This window comes from Dipodomys merriami, unplaced genomic scaffold (genome assembly GCF_024711535.1).
Source record: "Dipodomys merriami isolate MVZ:Mamm:240054 unplaced genomic scaffold, mDipMer1.0.p SCAF_415, whole genome shotgun sequence".
In the NCBI taxonomy this organism is placed as follows: Eukaryota; Metazoa; Chordata; class Mammalia; order Rodentia; family Heteromyidae; genus Dipodomys; species Dipodomys merriami.
The window spans coordinates 693,686-714,612 of NW_027205771.1; the positions used below are offsets into that span (position 1 = coordinate 693,686).

Genomic DNA, 20,927 nt, shown 5'->3' on the forward strand with positions numbered 1-20,927 from the left:
ATACACACACACACACACACCCCAGTATGATACACACACACACACACACCCCAGTATGATACACACACACACATACACACACCCCAGTATGATACACACACACACGCGCGCGCACACACACAACCCAGTATGATACACACACACATGTGCGCACACACACACACACCCCAGTATGATACACACACACACCCCAGTATGATACACACACACACACACACACAGTATGATTATTTGCTAGAGACTGGGGATCAGTAATTTTTAAGTATTACTTACATGATTAGGTGGTTTGTTCTTGTTAAAAAACATGATGTCGACACCTTCTACATTCTTCCTCCTTCCTCGTCTTTTCTTGACCAGAGGCTGGTTATCTAGTATTATTCCATTGGCACCAGATGTTGACTGAATGGAGGTACCTAATCAAATATTTTAAAATAAGGATTAAAGTTTATTCTTCAGCAAACATTGCTAGGCTATGCCATCCTTAAGCTACTATTTCAGGTATTTTCTGAAATGAGCTGCTTAGATTTGTCTTTATTTATAAGCTATGAAATTTTCCTTTCCTTCATCAAAATATATCATCTTTACCCAACACTTTCAGACAAATTCAAGCATTAATAGCTTAAGAATAAAAACGAACATGTGAAAGAAAAGGAAGAATGTCAATGTAGGCCAATTCTAGATTGTGAACACCTAAGTTTTATTTTTTATTTTTGATTGTTCATGGACCTTGAATCAGGGCATGGGTGCTAACCCTGAGCTTTTGTGCTCAAGGCTATCACTCTACCATGCTGAGCCACAGCTCAATGATTTTTTGGCAGTTGATTAGAGATTAGAGTCTCATGGACTTTCCTGCCCAGGCTGGCTCTGAACTGTGATCCATAGATCTCAGCCTCCTTAGCAGTTAGAATTATGAGGCACCAGTGTCCAGTTTAAATTTTTAATATCTGCTTTAATTTTTAATAACAGAAAATTGAATCAGTTATCAATTCAAGATAACACCTATAATAAAGCCTTATTTTCCCAAATTATAGGAATTCCCCATAAAATGCACATATACAGTAGGCGATTTGAAATGTTTCTAAGAATTTCATGGCAAATCAGACTAAGTTTTTCATTTTATGGATAAAGTATAAAGGAAATTTAATTCATTTATCTGCTTTAATTGAAAACCAGCATTTTGAGGAGAGCATGTTATGTAGTGGTCCACATGGTAGACCCAGTTAAGGTTGAACATCTCTCTCAATACTTTTAGAAGGACATAAAGAATAATTAGACAAAAAATATAAACAATGCTGAACATATTTTTTATGCCTCCAGAGACACAGCACAAATTTGTTATTCAGTAAATATTTGTTGATTCAAATCAATTCATGTTTAGAAGAAATATAGTACCAAAGGAAGATATGTTCTTTGCTTTCAAAAATGTCAAGTTTATTATGCAGCCTTAAGACAAAGTTAATTCTGTACTGTTTTCAAAGGCAGAATGTCAAATGTAGACAATCACATGCAGCATGAAAAATTTACAAACAAGAAAATATCTACCAAACAATGAAAAGGGATATTTGAAATAGGAACTTTGTTCCTATTAGAATTGCATGAAGATGACAGGTGGTTTTGTGTGTGTGTGTGTGTGTGTGTGTGTGTGTGTGTGTGTGTGTGTGTGTGTGTGTGTGTGTGTGTGTGTGTGTGTGTGTGTGTGTGTGTGTGTGTGTGTGTGTGTGTGTGTGTGTGTGTGTGTGTGTGTGTGTGTGTGTGTGTGGTGTGTGCGGTAGTACTGTATTGGGGTTTGAAATAATAGCAAACTTGAGGTTGCTATTACTGGCAGGCAGGCAGGCAGGCAATCTATCACTTGTGTCATGCCACCAGTCCTTTTTATGTTTTAGTTATTTTTCAGATGTGCTTTATTTGGGGCCCTAGAACCATGATCCTCCTATCTTTGGCATCCTGTATGGCTGGGACCACAGGCGCATACCACCAAGCAGCTTGGCTGTTGGCTGAGAAGTGGGGGGAGGGTCTAAACATATTGGCTGAGAAGGAGAGTCTAATTTTTTGCTCAGATTATTTTTGCAACTCTATCGTCCTGGATCACTGCCTCTTGAGTAGTCATAAATAATTCCTATATCCTATAGTTTGCTGAAATATATTACTTTTGTTTTCATACCTTTTTGTGGGGGAAGGGGTAGTAATGGGCTTTGAATTAAGGGTGTTGTTCTTACTTAGGAGGTACTCTACTATTTAAGCCACATCCCTAGTCTTTTTGCTTTTGTTATTTGGTGAGCAAGATCTTGTTTTTTGCCTGGTGGTCTGGATTGTTAATCCTATTATACTTACTCCTACATAGCTGTGATGAAGGTAAGCATCATTAACCCAGCTTTTGATTAACTGAGAAGGGATTTCACATACTTTTTGCCCAGGCCTTGAACCTCAATCCTTTGGAATTCAGTTTCTCAAGTAACTAGGATTATAGGCGTGAGGCACTATATCTGGAATGGAGTACACTATTTCTAAAGTCATTCTGTACTTCCAATTACATAGAAACCAATCACAATTGGCTTTAATTTAGGTGTTTGCTTTTTAAAAAAATTATTTATTCATGAAAGGGATATTCTTTTTTTTTTGTTGTTGTTGGTATCAGTCGTCGTCGCAGGGCTTGAACTCTGGGCCTGGGTGCTGTCCTTCAGCTCTTCAGCTCAAGGCTAGTGCTCTACTACTTGAGCCACAGCACCACTTCTTGCTTTTTCTGTTTATGTGGTGCTTAGCAATCGAACCCAGGATCTCATGCATGCAAAGCAAGCACTCTACCACTGAGCCACCTTCCCAGCCCTAGGTGTTTGCTTTTAAATTCAAATACTTTCATGTTGAAATGCTATCTGAACTTTATATATGTAAAAGATACTTGATAAAAAGATGTCATCACCTAAGTATTCAAGCCCTCCAAACCAAACTGCCCATCATAAGATTTTGAGGTTCCAATAAATATTTATTAATATTTGAAATATTCTTGATTATGAACTTAAAGAGAAGCCTCAATATTAGCTGGCTCAAGCTAGGCACTGGTGTCTCATGCCTGTAATCCTAGCTACTCAGAGGGCTGAGATCTGAGGATCACCATTTGAAAAATTCCGGAAAAAAAGCCAATCAGAAAACAGTGGCACTATGGCTCAAGTGGTAGAGCGCTAGCCTTGAGCTGAAGAGCTTAGGGACAGCGCCCAGGCCCAAAATTCAAGCCCCACGACTACCACCACCACCACCAACAAATTAGCTGGCTCACACCTATAATTCTTGCTATTCAAAAGTTTGGGATCTATAGAACTGTAGTTCAAGACCCTGGGCATATGCTAGATTTTATCTTCAAAATAACCAGCTAAGGGCAGTGCTGGGGATTGAATTCACTACTAAGAGTGCTAGCACTAGCAAGTACAACGCCCTCAGTTCAAACCTCAGTACAAAAATAAAAAAGTCAGACACTGGTGACTCAAATTTGTAACCCTAGCTACTTAGGAAATTGAGGTCTGAGGATGATGGGTCGAAGTCCGGCCAGGCAGACAAATCTGAGAGACTCTTATCTCCAATTTACCAGCAAAATACTGAAAGTAGAGCTGTGGCTCAAGGGTAGAGTTTAGCCTTGAGCAAAAAAGTTAAGTAAGAGCATGAGGCCCTGAGTTCAAGCCCAATATTTTACACACGCACACACACACACACACACAAACGTGTGCGCACACACACGCACATGCAGTTTCATTAGTAAAACAAAATGAATTTTAACCAATGTATATAGAGCAGGATTTAGCACATAGAGAAGTACTTCACAATAAGACAATTATTACTTGCATATTCACCTGACAGAGGCATAGATTTTGGAAAATTGATCAGGCTTGTCTCTGATGCACTTTGAAGCTCCCGCAGTCGGGTGAGGTACTGTTGTTGCCCCAGAGCACCATCTTCACTATCAAATGGTCTTTTCTGAGCAAGCCCCTGCTTCTGAAATGTCAACTTCAAACCACCTTCCTGTTCAAAAGATCATTAAGGCAAAAAAATGTTAACAGTAACTTGTGCAGGACACTGAGAGAATTTTTTCACTTAGAAATGGTGAAGTAAAATCCCCTAAAACATTAATGAAGTTCTTTTTCTTGTTCATAAATCAAGAGAATAAAAGACTTAGTCAATATCTATAATGCATACTAAACATTTAGCTTTAATTAAAAATTTCTAGGTACCATCTACCCTTTTCTGAGTAAAGTTTTCATGTGACTATTGCACTGTAACATTTTCAGCTTCAGATGTATATCTCTAGGTTCATTATTCATATGGTATTTTAAAGGATACTATCTACATTTTAGATACTAATTAACCTTCAAAGATCATATTAAGATAAACAGTAGAGCATGCTAAGTGTTTCAAAGAGAAAGTACACTGACATACCATATAAATGTCAAATACAAGAATGAAAACAGTAAGAAATTGTCACACTTTTTAAGAAAGCAGCTTGGTCAGCAGAAGAACAATTTTCAGAAATGTAAGGAGAGAAACAGTTAATGATGATTCCTCTAGTAGAATATTCAAATGTAATAACCTGGATATCAAAAAAAAAATTAATGCCAATACCAGGAGACAAGTATGTGAAGGAAGAAGAATAAGAGCAGGCAGCCATTTGCAGGAAAAGCATGCTGCACACCGCAATCGCAATCAGGCCCTAGGGCAATAAAAATACACATACGTCTTTGATTTTCACTGTAAACTCCTTTTCTCGTACATGCTTCTTCACCTTTGACATTTGTGTTGACTGGTCTTGTTCTTCTTTGACACCAGCACCTGGGGGAGTGGGAACACTGGGCTCACTATATTCTGTAGCTGCTCCAGGGCTGTCCAGCAGTTTTGTGGTATAGAAAGAAGCCACTGTGTTAGCATCATAACTTCTTCTAGCTGAAGGCCACTTCCCTTTAAGAACTGTTTGACAAATACTGTCCAACCTGTTGATCATTACCCGATCCTAGAAAAGCAAGGAATACCAAAGTATAGTTTTAATAATAAGGCCATACTTTTGGACATTAAATAGCCAAGAGCCTTTGAACCTGGTTTAACAGTGTATAAAATCTCTCACATATACTATAACACAGTCTCTCACTATAATTTTTTATTCAAATATAAATTCCTGTTGAAGTTTGAAAAATATAACATACAGATATTTTTTAAAATTTGGTTTTAGAATAGAGGCTCTTCATCTTAACAATACAAAAATATATGACAAGAACACAGTCTCTTCTATATTTAATATGCCAACCTCATTTCTAAAGAGAAGTATATTAGCATTAATATGTTAGTATTAATATACTAGGTTAGTCACATAGTTGGAGAACTGCATTAATTCTTAGTTGTTCCTACCACTAAATGTACAGGTACTTAAATGGGCTTTTAGTTTTGTTTTTGGTAGATCACAGCTAGCTAACCTAAATTTCTTCAGAGAGACTGAATTGAAAGTACCTATTTCATATAGAAGTACTTGAACATTAACTTGAATATAAAGATTTATTTTTTATTTGAAACAATTTAAGCTTATACATTTAAGTACAACTAATTTAATGGACAGTAATAGTTCATATACTTATACTGTAGCACCAATACATCAGACTACATTCTACTATGTTTTCCCCATAAAAGAATATCTACCACCAAATTACACACACACACACACGCACTAAAAATGATGAGTCCCAACAACCGATTATTCTTTCACCTTTGGCCAATATGAGGCTGCCAGCATGTATCCACCTTGTAAGAGGTAAGCAGACTCTGGAGTCCCGTTGTTAGCTTGGAAACTATCCTGGGTCTCATCCTGTGTAGTGCTCAGTGATGCAACACTTTCTTCATCATAAGCTTTCATGTGAGGAGTACCTTCTGCTAAGAACAATTAGAACCACTTTTAAAAGACCACATAACAATTTATATACACTTCAAATTTATCTGGAAATACATGTTAATGAAAAATTTCACCTAGAATACAATAAAGTAACCATTATTTTATTTTTTAAATTTTATTTATTTATTTTTGTCGGTTGTGGGGCTTGAACTCTGGGTGCTGTCCTTGCGCTCTTCAGCTCAAGGAGAGCACTCTATGGCTTGAGCCACAGCGCCACTTCCGGTTTTCTAGTGGTTTATTGGAGATAAGAGTCTCCCGGACTTTCCTGCCCGGGCTGGCTTTGAACTGTGATCCTCAGACCTCAGCCTCCTGAACAGCTAGGATTACAGGTGTGAGCCACTGGCGCCCGGCTAGTAACCATTATTTTAAAATGAATCCTAGTTGGTACAATTTATCTGAATTAGGAGTAATGTAATACCTGATAGAAGACCATAATACTCTTCATGAAGTAGCTCTTAGAAATGGGCATGTTTTTACTTTGTTCATGTAATTGTAACCCCTCTATACAGTATTTTCACAATTAAAAAAAAAAAGAAAAAAAAAAAAAGAAATGGGCATGTTTATATAGGATGTGGTGGCTCAAATCCATAATCTCAACTAGTAGGAGTTGGAGATTAGGAAGATCACAGCTCAAAGCCACCCCAGGCAAGAAAGATAGCTCAAGTCCTTGCCCAGGCAAAAGCTGGGCTGGGCAAGGTAGTACAACATTGGTCATCCCAGATACATAGAAAATATGAATAAGTAAGAAGAAAGCAATTGAGGCAAGCTGGGCATGAACACAGGACTCTATCCACAAAATAAAAGCAAAAAGAACATGGTTCACGTGGGAGCATGTTAGAAAGAACAAGATCCTTCACCTTGTCCCGGAATCATAAAAAAATAAAACTGGACAACCCTGAAAGTAATGACTTGGGAGTTGTTACAAGAGTTTCTGGCTCTTGTGGGTTATGATGCACCATGCTTGAGGCTTACTTATTTTATTTCCTTATTCCTGAATTGTTGGCCTACTGTAATAATACTTTGGAGAAGACAATTTAACGTACTCTGTGATAAGCTGTACAAGTTCAATCATCTCTTCTTTGAGAAGATAGGTATCAGGTATGGCCTAGGTTACTCTTCCTTATCTATTTAAGAGTCCTGGCAATAACAATATTATCTTTTTTGTCACCTGCAGGGATTGAATTCAGGGCCTGGGTAGTGTCTCTGAGTCTGTCTTCAAGGCTAGTGCTCTACCACTCTGCCACAGTACCACTTATGGTTTTTGAGTGGTTAATTAGAAATAAGAGTCTCACAGGATTTTTCTGCCCAGGTTAGTTTTGAACCTTGATCCTCTGAGTAGCTAGGATTGTAAGTGTGACCTACCAATGCCTAGCAACAATATTATCTTTTATTTGTTCACTAATCAACTTTTTCTAAGGAAAAACAGTACTAGATTTAATACAACCATAAAGAAATAAATCTGTTGAATAAAATTTGAAATTATATTTGGGATTTGACTTACATATTTTGTAAAGCATAGGACCAGAGAATATGTAATTCTAGTTTTTTTTTTTTTTCTGCCGTGGGGCTTGAACTCTGGGCATGGGCACTGTCCCTGTGCTCTTCAGCTCAAGGTGAGCACTCTACCTCTTGAGCTACAGAGCCACTTCCGGTTTTCTAGTGGTTTATTGGAGATAAAGAGTCTCACAGACTTTCCTGCCTGGGCTGGCTTTGAACAGTGGTCCTCAGATCTCAGCCTCCTGAGTAGCTAGGGTTACAGGCATGAGCCACTGGTACCCAGCTTCTAGTATCAATAGTTCTTTGCTAAGAAAATCTGAAGGCATAAAATTTAAATTAACAGTTTTAAGCATGTTTAAGTTATATGAATTAAGTTCTTTTTACTTTCATTTAAAAAGCTGTCATAAAAATAGCAAATTAGGGCTGGGATGTAGCTCAGTGGCAAAGTGCTTGCCTAGCAAGTGCAACATCCTGGGTTCGATCCCCAGTACCAAAAAAAGACAGGACAAAAAAAAATAGCAAATTACTTTAAGCTTATACCTCGCTTTTGGACTTCCTCTTCTTCACTGTCACTTTCTTCTGATGAAGAAGAAGAAGATGATGACGATGATGATGAGGAGGAGGAAGATGAAGATGCTGAAGAACAAGATGAGGATGAAGAAGAACTAGAGCCTGATCGAGAATGGGAACAAGAAGAGGAGGAAGACGAAGAAGATGATGATCTGGAAGAACAGGATGATCTCTCAGACTCAGAGTCAGAATCAGAACTAGACTCTGACCCTCTTTTGTGGATTCTCTGTTTCTTAGAAGCTGGGTTTGGAGTTAGAGGTTCTGTTCTGGCTGAAACCATGCGTCTGTCTGTTTCACCTTTTCCACCAGATTTCTGGTCTTCAGCAGCCTGTGACAAAATTCCATTCTTTGGACTTACAGGCTCAGACTTTATTATTGTCCTGGTATCCACAGAAGACATAGATTCTTCTTCAGAAGAAGGAGGCTCTTCTTTAACGTTTTCATTTTTCACTTTTATATCCTCTAGAATACCTTTAGCATCTAGGAGCCTAGGCAGAGAGGTAAGAGAAGAAGCAGAAAGTGCTACTTGATATTGCTGTAAAAGTGGGGTAGAAGTTCTTGAATGCGCCATCTTACTTTGACTGTAGTTCCTTTGAGCTGCCATAAAGGAGAGTTCAGGATCACGAAGAATGTGATAGTCTGTTCGGCTCACCCCATGTTTAGCAGCACCAATAAGCAAATCCCTATCATGAAGGCCACATTCCCACCAGACTGGTAAATCTGGATTTGGATGGCAGAGCTTCAAGCGTTCAAACAACTGTGGATGTCGAAGGGCTTGTTCCCGTACTTTTCTTAGAAGTTCAATGCGATACAAAGTCCTCGAAGCACGTTCTTCTGTGATTGGTTGGATAAAAATATTTGGATCCACCAATTCTACATTGAAACAAGAACAAAAACATTAACCTCAAAAATATCTTATTAGACTCGGCTAGATGCAAGAATGGCCTTGAGTGCAAACCCTAGAATTGGCCAAATGAAATAAAACAAAAGCCCACCTTTATTAAGGATTTAAAACAATAAAACTTCTAAAATACAGAATCAGAATCATGGTACAATTTCCAGAATTTTCTTTTATTTTTCTTTACAAGTGCTAGACAAACACTACTATCACTGATTTATCCTCACAGCAGAATTTTTTTTAATGTGTTTGCCTGAAAAATGTTTTCTAAAAAAATTACTAAAAATTATGAAATAACACTAATCTCCATAAAATATGTAAAACACATTATCTATGGGTACACTAACAGTTTTCTTAATCAGAGAATACACTTGTTTGAACTCATAAATACAAATTAGAAGAATTAAAAGACACCTAATGAACAATCGTAATTTTGCACATTTCTTATTGTGCAGTTACTTACAGCACTGTAGTAAAATTCATAGGGGCATCTGGGAGTCTCTTAAATTTTGAGAGAAATACAAGATATCTGCCAAATAACACAATTCCTACCAGTTGGAAGTAGTTCAATTTCAACATTAGCTCATGCTACAGTAGTGTGCGTGTGTGTGTGTGTCTGTGTGTGTGTGTGTTCTGGGGCTTGAACTCTGGTCCTGGGTGCTGTTGCTCAGCTCTTCAGATCAAGGCTAATGCTCTACCACTTGACCCACAGCACCACGTCCAGTTTTCTGGTAGTTTACTGGAGATAAGATTCTCACAGACTTTCCTGTCTGGGCTGGCTTTGAATCGTGATCCTCGGATCTCAGCCTCCTGAGTAGCTAGGATAACAGGCGTGAGCCACCAGCACTGGGCTTGGAATTTAGTTTCTTTAGATCTTATTTTAGTAGGAGCATTAAGAAACAAGGGATATTTAAGCATAGTTTATAATTCTTAAAATAGGGAAATTATAAATTTTAGTAACTTTTGTGACTTAAAACTAGGATAAAAAAATTATACATACCATCTTTGGAAGGAAGACGACAAACCCGCCGACACATCGAAACAAATGAGTACAAATATTTTTCCAAACTATCATCAGTTTTCTTGTGTAGTCGGGCCATCGCTCGAAATTTTGTCCAATCAAATCGGCCTCTGTTAGGGTCAAAAACTACTCCAAATGTAGATACAACTCTATAAAAATCAGCTTCTTCTCTTCTTGTCCATCTATTTTGAATCAGATCAAAGAAAAAGCACTTTGGTCACTGATTTATTAAAACATTTCTAGCACCTAACATTTTAAAGAGATAAATCAGGGTTTTGCCTTGTAAATATTATTTTAGAATTCTAGTTGGCTGATCTATCCACTGTAATTTTTTGAGCACATATTTGTTGCACATTTACAGAGAAAATAAGTATAAGATAAAAAGAAGACCCTGCCTTGCAAGGAAAATAATATAATTTTGGGAACATTAATAGTAACATTTCCTGTTGCATGTTTTATAGAAACAAAAAATTTTAGGAAAGTACAGAAGACGGAGGCTCAATTCATACTCTAGTAACAACAAAAACATTACAGTAGCATTTTACAGAGTTAGATGGACAAGGCTAAGATTGGGAAAAAGCTAGGAGAAAGAATGAGCAAAGTATGGGCTGGGAAGGAAGATGGCTCAGTGGTAGAGTGCTTGCCTTGCATGCCTGAGGCCCTGGGTTCGATTCCTCAGCACCACATAAGCAAAATGAAAAAAGCCGGAAGTGGCGCTGTGGCTCAAGTGGTAGAGTGCTAGCCTTGACCTGAAGAACTGAGGGGCAGCACCCAGGCCTAGAGTTCAGGCCCCACAACTGGACCCCCCCCAAAAAAAAAATTTAAATTAAAAAAAAAAAAAAGAATGAGCAAAGTAGTAAGCACTCTGCATTTTGACAGAGGCCAGAGAATATTCCAGCTTGACAAGAATATGGCTCATACTGGGGATAAAGTGATAGCTGGAATCAAATTATGAAATATGTTTGCTAAAAATAATCTCTTTCAAATAAAATCTTATACTATAGTAAAAGTTATAGGCCTCTAAATCATAATATGTTCATTTATAGAACAATTTCTTTGCTCAACTCATTGAATTGCTGTCTTAATGAGTAAAAGTGTAGTGGAAAGACTTTTAAAAATGTTACTTGAGGGCTGGGAAGGTGGCTCAGTGGTAGAGCGCTTGCCTTGCATGCCCTGGGTTCCATTCCTCAGCACCACATAAGCAAAAAGAAAAAAGCCGGAAGTGGCGCTGTGGCTCAAGTGGTAGAGCGCTAGCCTTGAGCTGAAGAGCTGAGGGACAGCGCCCAGGCCCAGAGTTCAGGCCCCATGACCGCACCCAAAAAAAAAAAAAAAAAAAAAAAAAAAGTTACTTGAGGGGCTGAGAAGGTGGCTCAGTGGTAGAGTGTTTGCTTTTCATGCATGAGGCCCTGGGTTTGATTCCTCAGCACCATATAAGCACAAAAAGCCAGAAGTGGCACTTGTGGCACAAGTGGTAGAGCACTAGCCTTGAGCTGAAGAGCTGAGGGACAGCGCCCAGGCTCACAGTTCACAACTGACCAAAAGAAAAAAAAAAAGTATGTAATAAAATAGTGTTTTAAAAAAATGTTACTGGGCCATTTAAATCAGTCCTATATTAAAAGAAGTTTAATGTAATAATGACACAAAAACACCTGAGGAGCCAATCAAGTCATGTGAACTTTAGGCCTGGGTCTAAAAATAGAAATGAAGCTGGTTGCCGGTGGCCTATAATTGTAGCTACTCAGGAGGCTGAGAGCTGAGGATCGCGGTTCAAAGCTAGCCAGGGCACGGGGCTGGGAAAGTGGCTCAGTGTTAGAGTGCTTGCCTTGCATGCATGAGGCCCTGGGTTCGATTCCTCTGCGCCACATAAGCAGAAAAAGCTGGAAGTGGCGCTGTGGCTCAAGCGGTAGAGCGCTAGCCTTGAGCTGAAGAGCTGAGGGACAGCGCCCAGGCCCAGAGTTAAGGCCCGACGACCGGCAAAAACAAAAAACAAAAAACAAAAAAAAACAAAGCTAGCCAGGGCAGGAAAGTCTGTGAGAGTAGTGGCACTGTGGCTCAAGTGGTAGAGTGCTCTACTTGAGCTGAATGGCTCATGGACAGCACCCAGGCCCAGAGTTCAATTCCCATGACTGACAAAAAGAAAACAACAACAACAACAACACAGACTAAATATAAAACAGGACTAGTAACTATAGGGTACAACAATCTTTATCAGCTGTAGCACAATTCTGAATATTTAACTGTATGGATTTATGTGCATATATGTACAAACATTTTGCTTTGATCAATTAGCACAACACTCCTATCTGATGGCTTTTAGAATGAGCAAATACACTTCGATACTTTATATTAAAAGTTAAATGCTATTGTCTTACCTCTGCTGCCTCTCTATCTTGGCTGCCATTTTAGGACTAAGAGTAGTTTCTTCACAAATAGGCTGAGTCACGCTGGCAGGCACTGAGAAGGTTGGTTGTATCTGCTGGATTTGTCTGTTTTTATTAGTTCGCTGATAGGCAGTGATGAGACGTCTCAGTCTTGTGGTTAATGCTGACTGAGTAGGCCAATAAATTTTATCCCCTTCCATCACTTGACCATCTGTATTTAAATAAACTCATGTCAGTAGCAATGATATATAGTACATATGTATTATATACAGATAGATGCTAATAGATACTATACAACATTTTCAAAAGTAGAAAAATTTCTCTACATTTAGAAAAAATTTTTTACCTGGGTATGCTAACTCCCACTGGTAATCTCAGCTACTTAGAAACTGAAAAATCAATAGGATCATATTTCAAAGCCAGCATGGCAAAAAAAGCTAGTGAATCTCTTATTTCAACTAACAAGCTTGGAATGGGTATATCTTGTTCCCTCCTACAGAAGACCACAGTAGTAGAATCCCAGTCCAGGACTGCCCCGAGGGGGGGAAATGAGAATTTTTCTCTACAAAAAACTTACAATAAACTTAGAACCAGTACAAGTGAGCAAATGCAATACAAAAAAAAAAAAAACAAAACAGTATTATCTAAGTTAAGGTTATCTCATATACCCAGGAAATAAAACTCTTTGATTTCAAAATCTAATTTAGCAAACCAGTTTGAAAATATTCAATAGCCTAACTTAAATAAAAGCTGAACTGAAATTCATGAAAAATTGAATACTATAAATTCTTTCAATCCAAGCCTTCTGCATTGAATCTCCACTTAGATAAAATGAAAATACTTTTAGTTATAAGACAATGCTATGGCTTTTAAGTTTTTTTTTTGTTTGTTTGTTTTTTTGGGGTGTGCTGGTCCTGGGGTTTGAACTCAGGGACCAGGTGCTATTGCTCAGTTTGAGGATTATAGCTAGTATTCTACCATTTGAGGCACAGCTCAACTTCTGACTTTCTTGGTGATTAATTGGAGATAAAAGCCTCCTAGACTTTCCTGCTTGGGTTGGAAATCAATCTGCAATCCTGATATCTCAGCCTTCTGAGTAGCTAGGATTCTAAGTGTAAGCCTAGCTATAAGGGGCCTAGCTGGCTTTTAAATTTTTAGTCACCTAATAAAGTGCAAGATCTAACTCTTTGCTTCCAATGTGTACTAAGTACTATAACTACATAAACTAGAATCAAGCTGTCCCTCCTGAGTGTCAGGAAGGGATGCTGTATCCAGCAAGTTTAGTATCAAAAGGAAGTAACAGCAGATCTCATTCAAAAAGCTGTGTACAAAATAAGTCATAGCAAATGGTTCCTAGTGTACATTTGGAAGTAATAAGAATCTGAATATACTGTACTGTTTTAATGATGAAATCTCAGATGTAATTATAAATTAAATCATTAAAGTTATCTAAATCTCTATTATATGAGATTGTAATAGCTGCAAGTATTGTTGAAATTCTTAAGTAGTATGCTCTAAGAGGATTCTAACTATATTCAATTAAAAATACAGTTATATTACAAATACTATAAAAGTATATCATGAGAATATGAATTTAAAAATACAAAAATAATACTTACCTCCATCTGCTATAACGAGATCTCCAGGTGAGGAAACATCATCCTTAAAAAAATATAGAAAGGATGAAATTTGTTACAAGGTAATTGAGATAAAAATAAGGGGAAAAAAAAAAAAGGAAAACCAAATGTCAATATAATAGAGAACTTCTTTAAAAACTGAATTTATTCCCCCTGTACTATGAATCAACCCTAGGGGCTCAATCAGTTAAATATCCAGGCCAGGAATAGAATTTTTAATAATTTTAGCAAAAATAAAACTTGTAATTTTGTTTTCAAGTCTCACTTTAACATTTCCCTACTATAGCTCACACTTAAAACCTGTCACTATTTACTTAAATTATTTTCTTTTCAATAATTACAATAGTCAGTTTGTTTTCCTTACCCCTCTTCTGGTATTGTTTTTTTTCAGTTTCCCATAAAACAAGGCTCAGATAATTGGTAACTTGTGAATCTCTCTCTGTCTTCTCTTTTTGGTATTGGTCCTGGATGTTGAACTCAGGGCCTCAGTGCTGTCCCTGAGCTTTTGTGTTCAAGGCTAGTGCTATACCACTTCAGCCACAGATCCACTTTCATCTTTTTGGTGGTTAATTGAAGAGTCTCATGGACTTTCCTGCCTGGGCTGGATTCAACTATAATCTTCAGATGTCAGCCTTCTAAATAACTCAAAGAATAGGCTTGAGCCATCAGCATCCACTTCCCCTAGTCTTTATTTTTGGTTGGTCGTGGGGCTTGAACTCTGGGCTTGGGCGCTGTCCCTGCACTCTTCAGCTCAAGGTGAGCGCTCTACCGCTTGAGCCACAGTGCCACTTCTGGTTTTCTAGTGGTTTTTATTGGAAATTAGAGTCTCAGGGACTTTCCTGCCTGGGGTGGCTTTGAACCACGATCCTCAGATCTCAGCCTCCTGAGTAGCTAGGATTACAGGTGTGAGCCACTGGTGCCTGGCTTCCCCTAGTTTTTTAAAATAACCTTTTCCTTCTTTCCCGCCCCGCCCTGGTTTTAGCTTAAAATTTTTTAATAATTAAAAATTTATAGTAAATTATCAAAATCTTTAGAATATTTTTTGTTGTATGTTAACAATTATTCATAGTACTTTATCCATACATTTAAAGTTTTTGGATATTCATTTTTATTAAGGGTTTCATTTAAACAAGCTATATAACTAGTCCAGTGTCTCCCTCTTGTTATGGTACAACATATTTTTGGCTTAAGAGATCTTTGAGCATGCATTCAAAAGAATTAAACCATAAGCTCAAGAGAAGTCAATACTGTGGCTAGAATTTCTTTTTCTTTTTCTTTTGGTCGGTTGTGGAGCTTGAACTCTGGGCCTGGGCGCTGTCTCTCAGCTCTTCAGCTCAAGGCGAGCGCTCTACCACTTGAGCTACAGGCTGTGGCTAGAATTTCTCAGGGAGACATTCTTCTTTTCCAGCCAGAGCCCAAACTGAGAAAATATCCTTGCTGTTTTCTATCATTGTCGGAGAATATTGCCCTTTGAATGTACTACTTTCATACTTAAGGCAATTTCATTAGCCAGCCACTGGTGTAAGCCCTGGCTCTTAATGTCACATGTAAGCCCTTAGCTACCCACCTAATTGAAGTATCATCTGAGTCTTATTTGTATAAGTATTTCAAATTTTATTTTGTTGTTAGTCATGGGGCTTAACCTCTGGGCCTAGGCATTGTCACTGAGTTCTTTTACTCAATCACAGTGCCACTTCTGGTTTTCCGGTGGTTAATTGGAGAAAAGAAGAGTCTGGCCTTTCCTGCCTGAGCTAGCTTTGAACTAAAATCCTCAGATCTCAGCCTCTTGAGTAGGTGGGATTACCGGTGTGAGCCACCAGCGCCCCACTCAAAAATTCTTAATTTCGCCGGGCGCTGGTGGCTCACGCCTGTAATCCTAGCTACTCAGGAGGCTGAGATCTGAGGATCGCGGTTCAAAGCCAGCCCGGGCAGGAGAGACCGTGAGACTCCTATCTCCAATAAACCACCAGAAAACCGGAAGTGGCGCTGTAGCTCAAGTGGTAGAGCGCTCGCCTTGAGCTGAAGAGCTGAGGGACAGCGCCCAGGCCCGGAGTTCAAGCCCCATGACCGACAAAAAAAAAAAAAAAAAAAAAAAATTCTTAATTTCTTTAAAGAACCTTTTCCATAGAGATTTTAGGTTTTACCCAATTTTTGTTCTTACTAAAAAGTTTATATAGTACATATATACTATATATACAGTATATTTATACATTCTATAGGGTAGTTATATAAAAAAAATTAAAATAGAGGGAAGAGACCTAGAGGAATTCCAAGCTGCTACACTATAGGTGTAAGTATAGCTGCATTCCCTATAGTTGTATACCTTTACTATTTATTTATCTCTCTGATTGGGAAATTTCTCTAGACACTGTGTTTCTTAGCTTAAGTATAGCATGTGGGCAAATCCAAAATTTATCTACATTTCATCTTGTCTAGGGAAGGGATCAAACTTAGAATGAAATGGTAATTGCTCTGTACAAAACATTAATAACAAACAAAACCCTCGGAATGAACTTGTTGGCTCAAGTTAATCACTGATTTAATCTTTTGAACAGAAAAATTATGTACATGGAAAACAGTTGAAGGAAAACCAGGCAAAGGAAAGCAAACAAGAAATATCTAAAATTCAGTATTTAAATAACCTAATCCAAAACATACCTCTATATCATCTTTAAAGATGGCAGGAGCAGGTTTATATTCTGGATCTTCAACATCTCTGTTAAAATACCAACAAATGCTTTGATTATTGTAATGGAAATAGGAACACATAACAATAAAATAGTAAACAAATAAATGAAATCTCACCAAATAAAAAAATAAAAGCTGAAATCTGCATGAAAGCTACACAGGGTAAATAAAAAGAAAGTTCTAATTTACTCTTATTTCAAGTTCAATTTCAATTGTGCTATTAACACTAAAGGTATTTTGTATTCCTTTTTTTTGTGAGATTACACAAGGCTTTATGACATGTATAATGATACCACGTTTCTCTTAAACTATAATATTGTTGTCTTTCTTTTTCCCTATTATTTTATGGTCTAAATGAAGCAATATACTTCTATTGGAGTAAAAAAATAAGACTGGTTAAAAGAAGAGGTATGAGCCAGGTGCTGGTACTCATGCCTGTAATCCTAGCTACTTAGGAGGCTAAGATCTGAAGATTGAGGTTCAAAGCCAGTTTGGGCAGAAAAGTCCATGAGACTTTATGCCTGAAGTGGCACTGTGGCTTAAATGGTAGAGCATGAGCCTTAAGCAGAAGCAGCTCAGGAATAGCACCAAAGCCTTGTGTTCAAGCCTCAAGACTGGCAAAAGAAAGAAAGAAAGAAGAAAGAAAGAAAGAAAGAAAGAAAGAAAGAAAGAAAGAAAGAAAGAAAGAAAGAAAGAAAGAAAGAAAGAAAGAAAGAAAGAAAGAAGGAAAGAAAGAAGGAAAGAAAGAAGGAAAGAAAGAAAGAAAGAGAAAGAAGGAAAGAAAGAAGGAAAGAAAGAAGGAAAGAAAGAAGGAAAAAAGGAAGGAAGGAAGGAAGGAAGGAAGGAAGGAAGGAAGGAAGGAAGGAAGGAAGAACAGGTATGAGGAAGTGGTGTTTAGGGGCAGATCACATGACTAGCATGCATATGGCCAAGATTCAAACCTCAATATGTAAACACTAACTTCTTAGTGTCTAATCAGATTTTCTATAATGTAAACTAGGTTTCTCTTATTTCTATACCATTTGAAGGTAACTGTCACTTACAAAGACTATTCCCATTCTGAATAGCAAAGATGCAGGAAGAACTTGTAATTGACAGGTACATACCCATCCATATAATCATTTGCTCTCTGTTCTGCAGCCACTGCTTTGTCATCAGGTTTTCCCACTCTTTCCAAGAAGCATAATGCTGGGTCTGCTCGAATAGTGTTATATTTTTCATAACCTGAAAGGATCACCAATTACAGGAGCAAAAGGATAAAAGAAGAAAGGTGTGTAAATTAAGCATTCCTTATATGTATGATATTCTTGGTCTAAAGGAACCACATATTTAAATTTTATAGGTTAGCTGTGTTTTTTAGAAATTATCAGAAACATTACCTGACCTGGTAATATTTATAAAACCTTAGATAAAATGTGTCTGATAGGAAGAAAGAATAAGTAAGTCATATACACATGAATATATTTCATATATATATGAATTTCCTAAGAAGAAATTATATGAGACTTATATCCCAGGAGAGAAGCAGGCAACATAGAACACCCTCTCATCAGGAAATGTAATGAATAACAGACTCTGATATTTTATACTTTTAATACTGTGTATATAACAAGGTATTACTGTAATAAGACTTTAAGTAAATGAACAGAGGAGAAACTGAATTACACTCCACATAAACAGGGATCCAGTCTAACTTACTTCTTACTTACCGTGTTTAAATACTCCGATAAGGAGTGACTTGTCAGCATCAAAGTCCCACCAATCAGCAGGAACTTCTGAATGATCTGGTTCTGGTACCCAAACATCAATGTCACTTTAAAAAACATTATAATATATGACATTATGAATGATTAGAAACAGGTATTTTTAATAAAGAAATTAGAATTTTAATTCATTGATTTTTCCCATTTCCCAGAGATACTATCAATTAAAATTGTGAAACAATGAAACAGTAAAACAACAAGAAACCCATAACTACTACTGTTAGCTCAATAGAGGAAATGAGTTCAACAATTTTAATATAATTAAGTTCCAACAATTTTAATATATAAGAAATCATATATCTCCTGCAAATAATTTATAGGCAAAGGGTTTTATTGTAAAGTTATGTCAGCAAACATGACAAAACTATGTGGTTGAAATATTTTGTTTTCTAGATTAGAAGACTGAGACTCTAAAAAGGTAAATAAATTGCTTTATATCCCAAAACAAGTTATATTTCTACTAGACTACTTTTGCTAATAACACTGAAAGGTTTTAATTTATAATTTGATTAAAACATGAAGTGCTACTTGTAATTTATGTATCAAAAAACATGTTACAAATGATAAGAGTATTAAAAACTGTAATAATAATAAATCCATCATGTTTTGGCAATTTGATTGCTTTCATGAGTAAGAGATGGAGTCTCTTAGGCTATTCTGAATGGAATGGAGATCCTCCACTTGTAGCCTCTTGAGTAGCTAGCTTTACAGGTGTCAGCCACTGATTCCCAGCTTATTTTACTTACTTTTACTTTTTTTTTGTTGTTGTTGGTTGTGGAGCTTGAACTCTGGGCCTGGTGCCATCCCTCAGCTCTTCAGCTCAAGGCTAGCGCTCTACCACTTGAGACACAACGCCATTTCCAGCTTTTTCAGCTTATGTGGTGCTGAGGAATCGAACCCAGGGCCTCATGCATGCAAGGCAAGCACTCTGCCACTGAGCCACCTTCCCAGCCCCATTACTTTTACTTTTCTTTCTTTCTTTTTTTTTTTTTTGGGGGGGGAGTCCGGTCATGGGGCCTGAACTCTGGGCCTGGGTGCTGTCCCTCAGCTCTTCAGCTTTAGGTGTGGTACTGAGGAATCGAACCCAGGGCCTCGAGCATGCAAGGCAAGTGCTCTACCACTGAGCCACCTTCCCAGCCCCTGCTTTTACTTTTAATTCATTTATATGAACATGTTAATTGTATAAATGGATCACTGTTTTTCTACATATGCATATAATATAGTTTATGTTTACTCCTTTGATCACATTCCTATCTTGCCTCATTTTCACATAGTTTCAATGTTTTACTGTCCTATTTTCACACATGTATGTAATGTACTTTGAACATATTCACACTATATCCACTCTCTACTTTCATCTAGCTCCTTCTACAGATATTTAACCCCCTTGCCCCAACAATCCCTTTTGACATCCATGCCAATTTTTTAAAATGTCTACATGTACAATGTGATTTTGTCTGGCAATTTTATTAACACAATAATCCCCAACTCGATTTATTTTACTGTGAACAACATAATGTCTTATTTATGACTGTAATAGTTGTATACATCTACCACATTTTCTTTATCAGTTCATCAGTTTACATTATAGTTAGACTCAATGAGTAACTTGATTATTGTGAATAGTGCTGCTACAAACATGAGTGTAAGGTATTTCAAATACATGCTGATTTAACACTCTTTCAGATGTATGCCCATGAATGGAATAGCTGTATCTTGTGATAGTTCCATTTTCAGCTTTATGGTTGGTCTTTTTTTTAGGTATTTCCATAGTGATTTTCATGGTGGCTGTACACTAACTTACGTTCCCACCAGCAGCATACAAGGGAGGCTCTGCATCTCCTTTTACCCTCACATACTTGCTAGTATTTGTTGTTTTTGGTTTTCTTGATGGCAGCCATTCTGACTGAGGTGAGATGGACTCTCAATGTTATTTTATCTGCACTACCTTTATGGCTAAAGATTTTGAACTAAAAGGTTTATTTCATAACCACAATGATTTAAAACACTTTTACTTTAACCTAATACATAACTAACTAATATTTGACAATGACTAGTAAATGAGTAGTATTAATTAATTGCAGGTGTAAATGACCACACTGACCTAAATTACCACACTGACCTATAGCACTTTCTTTTTTCTTTTTTTGGTCAGGTGTGGGGCTGGATCAGGGTCTGGGCATTGTCCCTGAGCTTTTTCACGCTATGATTTTGCGCCACAGCTCCACTTTTGGTTTTCTGGGGTTAAATTGAAATAACAGTCTCATAGACTTTCTTCCCAGATTGGCTTCAAACTCTGACCCTCAGGCTCCTGAAAGCTAGGATTATAGGCATGAGCCAATAGTGCCTGGCACCTTCGTTACACTCTTCAAGGAATTTGTGAGACTTTAAGTGAATACTCAATTATACAAAACTTTATTTTGAAACAAAGTTGCAAATAAAATTTGTTTTAGCTTAGTATAGAAAAAGAAAAAAATGATTTTCCTGTAATGTGGCAAAAACTGGAAAACAGTGGTACTAAAGGAGATTGCTTTTCCTTATGTGTATTAACTGTA

The 20,927-nt window shown here is 37.4% G+C and overlaps 1 protein-coding gene across 9 annotated transcripts in view; it reads right to left on the reverse strand.

Moving 5' to 3' along the window:
* The window catches only part of LOC138807200 (chromodomain-helicase-DNA-binding protein 9), a 174,250-nt gene that overhangs the window by 12,752 nt on the left and 140,571 nt on the right, over nucleotides 1-20,927 (reverse strand). For 5 of the 9 annotated variants that reach the window (XM_069992774.1, XM_069992775.1, XM_069992773.1 and 2 more), the window contains 11 exons: nucleotides 18,319-18,422; nucleotides 17,716-17,833; nucleotides 16,580-16,637; nucleotides 13,904-13,946; nucleotides 12,276-12,495; nucleotides 9,883-10,085; nucleotides 7,955-8,857; nucleotides 5,735-5,898; nucleotides 4,718-4,990; nucleotides 3,840-4,008; nucleotides 274-413 (listed from right to left, as the gene is read on the reverse strand). In XM_069992774.1, coding sequence (XP_069848875.1) covers nucleotides 274-413; nucleotides 3,840-4,008; nucleotides 4,718-4,990; nucleotides 5,735-5,898; nucleotides 7,955-8,857; nucleotides 9,883-10,085; nucleotides 12,276-12,495; nucleotides 13,904-13,946; nucleotides 16,580-16,637; nucleotides 17,716-17,833; nucleotides 18,319-18,422 — 2,395 coding nt within the window. The remainder of the gene's footprint in view (nucleotides 1-273; nucleotides 414-3,839; nucleotides 4,009-4,717; nucleotides 4,991-5,734; nucleotides 5,899-7,954; nucleotides 8,858-9,882; nucleotides 10,086-12,275; nucleotides 12,496-13,903; nucleotides 13,947-16,579; nucleotides 16,638-17,715; nucleotides 17,834-18,318; nucleotides 18,423-20,927) is intronic. The other 4 variants (XM_069992777.1, XM_069992779.1, XM_069992778.1 and 1 more) reach the window with 3 other exon arrangements.